This window comes from Arachis duranensis, chromosome 9, assembly GCF_000817695.3.
Source record: "Arachis duranensis cultivar V14167 chromosome 9, aradu.V14167.gnm2.J7QH, whole genome shotgun sequence".
NCBI classification, from domain to species: domain Eukaryota; kingdom Viridiplantae; phylum Streptophyta; class Magnoliopsida; order Fabales; family Fabaceae; genus Arachis; species Arachis duranensis.
This window is the reverse complement of record NC_029780.3, coordinates 3598158-3608905: the sequence shown is the minus strand read 5'-3', so window position 1 is coordinate 3608905 and position 10748 is coordinate 3598158. Positions and strand designations below refer to the sequence as shown.

Genomic DNA, 10748 nt, shown 5'->3' with positions numbered 1-10748 from the left:
TTGGTTTTCTATTGATGTCATATAATCTCTTATAGTTCCTTTAGTATGAAATCCTATGTAATTCCAAATATCTCTTCCAGACAATTCACTAAGCTTTGGATTAGTAAAAGCTTCTAATAAAAAGGAATTCAACCAATTTTTCGAAAATTTCTTTTTCATTCTTTTTACAGTCTAAATCAAGCATTCTTTCTCCTTCCATTTTCTGGATTTTAGGAACGTATTTTGATAGTATTTTTGTATATTTTGAATCTTTATTTATAAACCCTTTTTTAAAAGCATAATTATCAAAACCTGTTTCCCATTTAAATTGAGATTGATTATCCTTAGATGTTCCAGCTTCATTCTTTACTTGTATTGGAATAGCTGGTTCTTCGTCACTTGAATAATCTAGAATGTGTTCTTCATTTTCTATATTTTCAGAATTTACTAATTCTTCTTCTATTTGAAATCCTTGTTCCATCATATTATTTTCTTGAGCCATTTTTAATTGTTTAAAAAGCATTGTAACTTCTTCTAATTTTTCTTCAATATTCATAATTTTAGTGGTGGTTTTACTTTTAAATCTGTTATGTTAATTATGTTTTGAAATTTTTCTTCCTTGGGATTCTCTTTTTCCTTATTTCTTTGAAATTTTATGGATGTTAATATTTCTTCAAGCATATCTACTATAGAATTTAATTGTGGGTTAAAAGTATGATATAGATGTGGGGAATCATTTCCATGGTAACATTTTTTAGAAATTCCGTGTGAAAAATAAGTTTTTTCAGGTTTTTGAAGTCCTTCAATAAAACTTATAGTAAAATAAAGATTTTGAGAAAAATCATTTTGTATTGATTTTAAGAATTCGGTGTCATTACAGTTGACATTAGTTAAAATCATTAATTTTTGATCTATTAATTTTGATAACTTAATTATTTCTTCTCTTAAATCTTCTAATTTACTTTTTTCCATTAGGTGACGCTTTTCTTTGTGAAAGGTTACACTTTTAAGTTAAAAGTGTAACCTTAGCCACCACTAGTTACCATAGACATAGCCACCAGAGACTTGGCTTTATATATATCCGACGATGATCACATATTATTGTCCTTACTTATTGCAACTTGAAAATCCAATTTGCTTTGTATCTTAAAAATTTAGATCAGCTAAAATAAAAATCGATAAAATAATAAAATAATTAATTAATTATTATTAAATTTATAACTTTAATTGTATGTGCTTTCTATTTTACTAATTCTTTTTCTTTGAAGGAGCTTGTTCCATTTTTTTTTAGAAAACGGGGCTATATATAAGTCCAAAATTAGTAAATTACAATGAATTGAGTCACAAAATTAATTATTAACCTCTTATTTTATTATGTTATTAATTTCTCATTTTAGATAAACTTACTAAACTTAAAGGGTACAAATATATAATTAGATCAGTTCTTGTTCTCTTCCCCCATTTAACTAGTCAGCCTCATTTAAAAAGTTTAACAATTAATAAATTTATCAATAAATATTAGAAATTAATGTTATACATACACTACCACTTGCCTAGTATAGTAGTGTCCCATATATATGTCGAAATCCAGGTCAATTGAACAATAATAATTCCCATACTTGTCTGGTGATGATGATTATAACCTAATCGATGTTGATGGCAATGCAATTCCCCAACTACTACTTCGTAGGTAGTTCTTTATTCTTCGAATTTCAAAGATTATTGAAGATCCAATTGGCTATGATATGCGTTCACAATGGATTCCAGTGATAGTGATTCAAATAAAAAAGCGCACTTAGGCTCTTTATCACTACAAGAGACACGTCGAATAGCGGCGGGCTTTTTTAGGAATTTGCGGCGGTTTTTAATCACCGCGAAACGAAATTTCAGTGGTTCCACAAGCGTCGCCTATTAAGGGATGGAGATTTGATTTTGCGGCAGTTTTAAAAAACCGCTGGTACAACCGCTGCAAATCAGATAATTAATTTGCGGCGGTTTCGCAGATGAACTTTTTAAAAATATCGCTGCAATGTCGAAAGCAGTTTAAAAAAATGTATATTGCGGAGGTTGATAACCCCCACAATTTGCACAACTACATTAAAAAAAATTATCTTCATGAAACTACTCAATTATATTGATTCTACATCAAGACAAATACAAAAATAGGAGCAATTTTTACTCATGCTTTAGGTAGACCAATTTTGCCAAAGTCAGTTTCTTGCATCATTGTAGTAAACTCACTATAATTAATGCGTCCATCCTGAAAAATAGTACATAATTTCAAGTTTATTAAGGAGGAAAAAATGCTATGTACCAATTCTATCTTAAATATTGAGCTGACATAAAATAAGTTCCAAGTCCTTATAACAATAATAATAATATGATGCAATGTCTTACATTATCCTTATCAACTTCGCGTATTATATCATCTATGTTACCATCTAGAATTCCATACTTTTCACAAGCTTGTTGAAGCTCTTCCTTTGTAATGTATCCACTACCATCTTGGTCAAAATAAGTGAAGGCAGCATATAGACAATCCTCCTTCTGGATTTTGTTTAGATGAAGCATTGCCGCTATAAATTCACCATAATCTATGGTACCACTGTTACCAACGTCTACCTGGATTTTAAAGGAGAAAGCTAAAAGGGTAAATCACATGAAACACCAAATATAATAATAACAAGCTGCACACAATAGTGCAAAAATAGTACAATGCCAAGTTTACTACCGATCAAAAGAATGGAAGTATATTCAGTTACAAATAAATCCATTAATGCATCGTTGGAACACCGTTTGGGGGACCTAGAATGATCCTCATCCCCCAGTAGTTGATCTCCCCCATTTTACACATGTTTGGTTTCTAACTACCAGAGTCAGTTAATTGATTTTGGGAGAATAAAATTTTTTTCTTTATGTCAAAATCACTTATAGAGGAACTATCAAGAATCATTTTACAGCATAACCAATTCCAACTAAAACAATTGTAAAAAATTACAGAACTAAACAACACACTAATAAGTGCAAGAAACATGCCTACATAGAAATGCCAATTTGGATAGTATGCAAGGCACTTACTGCTTCCATTAACCATAGAAGCTCAGATTCTTTAAGATTAGCACCCACTCTCTCCAAACCCTTTTTCAGTTCCTCAAGGGTGATCTGTCCACTATTATCTGTGTCTATCATCGAGAACATTTCTTTCAGTTCTGTAATTTCGTCCTCAGAGACTTTCAGCAATTACCTGTCAAGGGACAACATTGCAAGTCATACCAAATAACACATACAAATCTAGAACAAGGAACAAAAAGAATCGCAGTTACTAAACTAGGATATCAATTTTCTAAAATTAAACCAATATTACAGCCTAATGCTACAACAGTTTCAGTTTAAAATGACTGTGCTTTTCTATCCATTACATGAGTTTGTTTCATTAATGTTATATGAAAATTGTAGTGTTGAAAAGAGATGCTATAGTTTCTTGAGCTCAAAAATTAAACGAATAGAACAAAAATCATATAACCAGTGGATCGGGTACGTTCTCAAATGGCAATCTTTTTTAACTTGTTCATCGCAGAGAATTGCTTGAGACGAGATAAAACAGTAGAATCCAACGGTTTATCAGGGGCAAGACCTCCTTCCTAAACCCAGGAGTGGCCTGCAAAATATCAAGCCTTAATTAAGAGAAAATATTCCTCAATTTACAAATAGAACAAAAATTATGGTTAGTGTTTCATTACTTGTTTCTAGTGAAAAAAACAAGCAATAAATAATGCAATGAATAAAACAATATTCAGAACTAAGAAATTTCCGGTACAACAGCACCTTTGACTCATTTTTCCAATTAAAAAAAATGTTATTAATAGTGAAAAGAACTGATGCAGGAAACATTGGCATATTTATAACAAATGTGTCAGATAATTTTCATAAGTCCATATACAATTGAGTTAGTTTAGATCAATTCATGCTAAATATTATTTTGTTATTGGGAGTTAGTTTGGTATCAAATATTGTTTAGTATTTCTTGAGAGACTTGTTATTTCTATAAAGTTACAGGTTTAAAATCAATTATGGTAGATGAAATTTGAGATCTCTGTGACCATCTTCAGAGATATTCAATAATAATAATAATTCAGCTCAAAGTGGTAATAAATAGGTGAATCAAACCAAATCAAGTAAGTGATCATATCAAAATGAAGCAAAATGGAAGCATTTAATCAAATATGATGACACATTATGGAACAGACTCTAACCATTTACCCATAATTAATTAATTAGTTTCAACTCACACACAAATCATCATCTTCACTTCATCAAGTCTAGGTTCAGCTTTACCATTTCATTGCAAAGATCAGCACAATTCTAGTAATCCAAAACCCTAAAACTAAGTTCAACAACAGCTTCTTTACTTATCCTTTTAATACCGAAAAAAAAAATCAAAATGTACAGGAAGAGAGAGACGGAGAGTACAGACCAAGGGAACTAAGGAGAGGATCTGCCACCTCCGGTTACCGCGGCCGCCGCATGTCGTTCACGGAGCCACAGCCGATTTCTTCAGCCGGGCACGCGCCCTTTATCCGTCGCCGCGGTCACTCCCTTCCCTGTTCGCTATTTTTCTTCACTAAAAACCTAAAAGTGGTATTTGGGGCAAGAGAACAAGTATTTGGAGAGGAAGAGGGTGTGTGTGCTGCGGCTTTGGTTGATACTTGATTGTGTTCTGTCAATGAAGCCCTAATTAATTTTTTGGACTAACATGAAGGATGGAGGGGGAGAGAAGGAAAGGGAAAGGGGTTGGGGGTTGTGCTCTGTTATTTTCACCTTTCACTTTTCAGTTTGTGTGTTTTGGAGTTGTCTGATAGAAATGGAAAACGAAAGGAGAAGACTCGGACCCCTTCTACTTTACCTTCGTGCACGGGAGCTACACGGCTGAGGGAGGAGACTGGTGACCGAAAAGAACAATGAAGCGGATGTGCAAGCTGGAATTGACAGAGGGAAGAGCCACGACGGCAGAGGAGGAGACCAGTGCTTGACTCACCTTTGCGCTGCTGGGGTTCTCGATCCAAAGACTGAAGTGTTATGGTTACTAAATTTTTCTTTGGGTATCTTAGGGAAACAAAACCCCTCTTCCCAGGGTTATTTGATGCGGTGAATGCCCAAAACTATCTCAGGTCAGAACAATTGGAGCGGGGCTTAATTACGCACCAGAAACCGCATCAATTCAATGAAGTTGCAGCAGTTTGAGACAACAGTCGACAATTTTTGACTGCTAAGTCTCGCGTCTCTTGTAGTGTTTTTATGATTATTATACTTAGAGTAAAAGATAAATAGGTCTCTAACCTTTTTAAATGAAAAAATTGTCGTTTCTCAAAATTAGAAAATACATTTAAATTTCTCACTTTATAAAATGCGTGACAATTATAACCCTTCATCAAATTGGAGCTCAAAATAACAACGAAAAATACTGACCTGGAGGGCTGGAGACTAAGCTCTCCATTTTGCCTGATGATGTAGATGGGAAACAAATTGTTAATGGACAAATTGGTCTTTGTGCCTCAAAACGATGCTGTTACCATGACTGATGAGCCCTATTTGATCGAAATGTCTGGTTGAACGCATGACCGTTGATGGTGCGATCGTCTATGATGAGTGAAGGGAGTTCTTCATGCACAAGACCTGGAGGGGAATCTTTATGTGCTGTTCCAAGCTAAGAGAATGTGATCGAGATGGGATTGCGTCAAAGTGCTTCTGCGACGTATATGACATTCTTTACAAGTCAAGAATATCAACTAATAATCATAATCGAATGTTTTTCGGGTGTCCATTCTTCAAGGTAAGTTACTATTTTGTCAATAGTTGGATGAGACTGTAATGTGTCTAATTGGATGATTCTCTTAAAATTTGCTCCAAGTTAAAGAACAGTACTGTCAATACTTTGTTTGGCTTGATGAACACCTGAAAAAAATTAGAGCCATGAAGTCTCAAGCATTGGGTGCTATAAATGATGCTGAGGGAATAGACGTTGAAGATCAACTACTTCGAAGTCAGAAATTGGAAAAAGAAATGGAAGAGTTGGAGAGGAAACTATTATGCATTGAAAAGAAAAAATACATGAGTTTGTGGCATATTATTGTAATTAGTGTAATTGTTGTTATTGTTGTTGTATGTTTCTTAAAGGGCTGAAGATAATTTAATGTACACGATGATATTGTAATGAAAATTGTCATTGCTGGCTGTTTAATGGGAAGTCTATTTTGGACTAAGTCCAATTTTCTATGAAGTTTGAACAACTAAAAAATATTGCAAGTAACCTATTATATAAGGTAGTAATTCTGCATAGATTATAACTAAATTAGAAACAACAATGTATCTGGCTTAATTCCAAATATTACATAACAGCATAAATTTGTCACAAAATAACAAAACGTCTGGTTGGCATGTAAATAAGTTTGCCAAACTACGATAACTAGACAACATTGTTCAATTCATACTAATAACTAGGACAAAAAATAAAATTTCATGCAGTTGTGTTCAAATATTCTGAGTGTTGGATCCAAGAGTTGGGATGAACTTGAAAATTTTTGTGGTCCCACTGCTAGCTGCTCAGGGTTTGGGTTGCCCCATTCTTGGCAGCTGGGATGGAGGTCGAAATGGAGTTTGGACTGGAGCAGATGGTATTATTGCTACAGCTACTTGAGTATTGAATGGTGCAGCAACTGGTGCAGTCCCTGATGCTACTGCTTGTATTGTTATGTTGGTTGGTAGTCCAGCAACATTCTGGCTAATGATATAATTCTGCAAAAGTAACCGACATATTCAGAGATTCAAATTCAGGGACAAGAATAAAGTGATTGGCATTATAAGTGTATAGTTTAGGGTAGTCTTACAGCAGACTGTTCTTGCACAACACTAGTCTCAACAAATTTTTCACCCTGTGTCTGGTTTTGATCCTATGCAACATGGATCTAGCAAGATAACCAAATGGACAAATTAGCCTTTAAGAAAGATGTATAATGACATCATAACCACTGATTAATTTTAAAATGTACAAAATTATCCTAATGCAAAAACTGTGGATACTTACCTCTGGTTAAGGGGCTGATTGTGAAAGGGAAAGCAGCACCAAGACTTGTGTATTTTCAACAGTCTCCTTAGATTTTTTCTTTTTGGTTTTTCGTTTGGGTTACTTGGTGATCCTTTACAGGTCTTATAGTTATGGCCTTTCTCGTTGTACTTGCTACACGTAACTTGAAAGCTTCTCTTTAACTTGTTCCCTTGAATATGAGTCTCAGCAGAATCTTTGTTACGGTTGTGTACCTTTGTCCTCCCAATAGGTCACTTGATGGGTGGTGGAGCAGGCCTGAGTTGGTCAGTGGCAGTCAAGAATTTCTCATTAGAAACTGATTTTATGCAATGTGCATATGTCTTATGATTGGATTCCATACACAACCAGAAATGCACATAATTCTCTGGCTGGTCATACCTCTTTCTGATTGCAGCAATAGCATGAATGCATGGCATGCCTAAATCCAAAACAATTCACATATTACCTAGCATTATATCAGAACAAATGAAAAGAAAATCATTCAAATAAAGACAGTCCTTTTGCAAACACATAATATTGCAATCACATAAATGTAGTAAACACATAATATTGCTCCCCTAATATGCTACCTTAATTTGCCCAAAAATAAATAGAGTAGAAGTCTGACCTTTTGCTGGTCGGACATAAAGTTCCTACAAAATTGACTGGCATCACCCAGATCTTCCTGAAGTAGTGTGAGGAACCATTTCCATGATTCCTTGGTCTCAGATCTTGCAACACCGTATGCCACTACATAGATTTAGTTGTTCGCATCCTGTGCCACTGCTGAAAGTAGTTGGCCTTCGTGGTATATCTTAAGAAAATCTCCATCTAGATGGATGAAAGGCCTACATATAGTCTTAAAGTCTTGCTTACAGCTCTTGAAGCAGATATATATTTTGTCAAAGACATGGAAAGATTAAGGAATAGGTTTCACATCAACTCTTGCTGTCGACCCGAGATTACTCTTAATTATCTCCATGCCATAATCCCTGAGCTTGCCATACTGTTCTTTTCGTTTTTCATTATCCTCTCTTTGGCCTCTTTCACTGTTCTATAGACCATCTTCGGATGCACCACCAAGTTAAACTCTTCTCTAAGGAAGTCGATTGCTTCATTAGTTGTCATATGAGGTTGACTTGCCATTCTCTTCTCTACTTTTTTACTGATCTAGTGTTGATCAGCAGCAATACTATCCCAATCTCTAGCATATATATGCTCTGGTTTGTAAGTCTTTACCTGAAAACATAACAGTGTCTTGTTGTATGATAGATGTACCAGCTATGGACAATCTTCACCCCTGCAGCCAACCCTCACCCTTTCCTTATCATTTTTTATCCAGACAAGTTCCATCCCTTCAGAAATGAACATATCTTTTACCACTTCTTTGAACCCATCAATTATTGCAAACTTGGTTCCAATCTCAAATCTACCCTCCCCAAATCCATACTCATCATTAAAAACTAGAAATTCATGCTTGTCTCCCTCGTCCTCTCAAGATACTGGTGTGTGAAGATCCTCTTATTCATACTCATAAATGAGTTCATCATCATCCGAATCCTCCTCATTCGCATAGAGACTGATTGGAGGCCTATCATTGGACTGCACAATAGGCACAACTTCTTCAGCCTGTACAGCAGGCCTAGTTCTTTAGGGCTTTACATTAGGCCCAATTTTTTTAGGCTTGGCAGTGGGCCTGGTTCTTTTGGGCTTTACAGTAGACCCAGTTTCTTTGGACTTTGTAGTTGGCCTGGTTTCTTTAGCATCATTCCCACTTACACTCCTTGGTCCAACTCTTTTTTTACTGTCACTTGATTCTGTTTCTATCCCTTCCTTGACATTGACCTTACTCTTTGACAGAACATTCTCCTTTCCTTTCAATTTTTTTTTTCTCTTCATACCATTATTTTTCTCATCACAGCTAGAATAATCATCATCAGAAACAGTTTCAAAAATAGTCAGAGGAGGTTTATATAGTTCGTCCTCTCCACTATCATACCCATTATCTTCTGTGGATGGTGATGACTGAAACTCCCTCATGATGCTATCAGCATCAATGTAATCATCAAATTCTTCGCCCCCGTTTCTGCAGCAGCATCTTCTTCCACTATCTGTGGCTCATCCACGGGATAGTCGAAGTAAATGTAAAAATCATTCGTGGTTGAATTTCTCATCTTGTTCTCTTGCATCTCATTGATTCCTGCATCTCCTCTCAGAATGTGCAGTCCAGACTCAATGTCACTACTTGTTGGGTCATACCAATAAACTACCTTGTATGATGCATAGCCCAGACCCTTGAACAATGTCACCAAATTCCCAAAATTCATGAATTCCAAGTCCGTCTTCGAAAATTTTTTAACTTTTTCACCAATATACTCAGGAGTTCCAATGGGTCCTCTACCAAAATGGCCTTCGTGATGAAAAACAGGTACCACATGTATATCATCTATCTGCATTATCCACAACAACATAAATCAGACATTAAACCCTAAATCAACTGCCTCAAAATTTGAAATCAGTAAACTCCACATAATTTTTTCTCATTCTTTTACCCGAACTAAAACATACAATCATCCCTAAACGCAACCCCATGCATTATATTGTCACAAACATTTAAACACCGCACATGTCCTCGACTATATCTGTAGAAGATGGCAGCTTCTTGCCAGACGAAGCTTGCCGTTTCCTTCGCCAACCACGACATCCACTAAGCACACCACCACTTTCAACTGGAGGAAGACGTTTTTTTGGAGGGAGAAAGAAGTTGTTCGTCTTCTAGTAGGATTTTTTGTAATAACTGGAGTGGTTTCAGGGTGTTATGAGAATTATGAAGGGTGAAATAAGGTGGGGGATGCTAACAACGTCGTTTTGAGGCACAAAAACCAATTTGTTCATTAATAATTTGTTTTCCATCCATATTATCAGGCAAAACGGACAGCTCAATTTTCACCCCTCTAGGTCAGTATTTTTCGTTGTCGTTTTGAATCCCAATTCGACAGAAGAATATAATTGTCACGCATTTTATAAAGTAATAAATTTAAATATATTTTTCAATTCTAAAAAACAAAAATATCTGTATTTAAAAAGTTCAAATACCTATTTATTTTTTGCTCTCATACTTATTAAGCTACATTAATTATTTACATCATTCTCTTTGGTATATATACATATGTAGGTGGTCCTATATGGGTTTTAATTATTTTGAACTTTTGATTTTTTGAGGTCCTAGCAAGTTGCAACGATGTATGAAAGTAACCGCCATGAATCTTTTCGAAAGTCGGAATCTATAATTAATTCATTAATTCTTTACAAATATATACATAGATTTTTGTGACAACTTTATCCCAAAATTAGCTTCTATTGATGTATGTGAGAGAAGGGAACTCAGATACATAGAATTGCATGCAATCTTTACTTCAGAAAGTGACTCGTTGTATATTGCTAGTTGTTCGTAGTTGAAGGTCTTTTCTTAATCATTCGACTAGCTCATTAAAAGAATAATTATGCTTTATCTACATGCAGGGACGGATCCAAAAATCTAAGAGTGAAAGAGTCAAAAATTAAAATCTTGTATAATTAAATATAATGTTATATATTTAATAATAAATATAATTATAATAAATTTTTTAATTAAAAAGTAATAACAAATACTAGTTAAATAAAAAAATTATCTTAATTTTTATAATTT

General features: G+C 34.7%; 1 protein-coding gene across 1 annotated transcript; it reads right to left on the bottom strand.

The window, feature by feature from the left end:
- Nucleotides 1–2077: 2077 nt before the first annotated feature.
- Nucleotides 2078–3217, bottom strand: LOC107464101 (calcium-dependent protein kinase 20). Its single transcript, XM_021130990.2, has 3 exons — nucleotides 3058–3217; nucleotides 2377–2601; nucleotides 2078–2239 (listed from the first exon to the last, which is right to left on the bottom strand). The coding sequence occupies exons 1-3, from the start codon at nucleotides 3175–3177 to the stop codon at nucleotides 2159–2161; spliced, it is 426 nt and encodes a 141-aa protein (XP_020986649.1). The 5' UTR covers nucleotides 3178–3217; the 3' UTR covers nucleotides 2078–2158.
- Between the last annotated feature and the right edge of the window lie 7531 nt (nucleotides 3218–10748).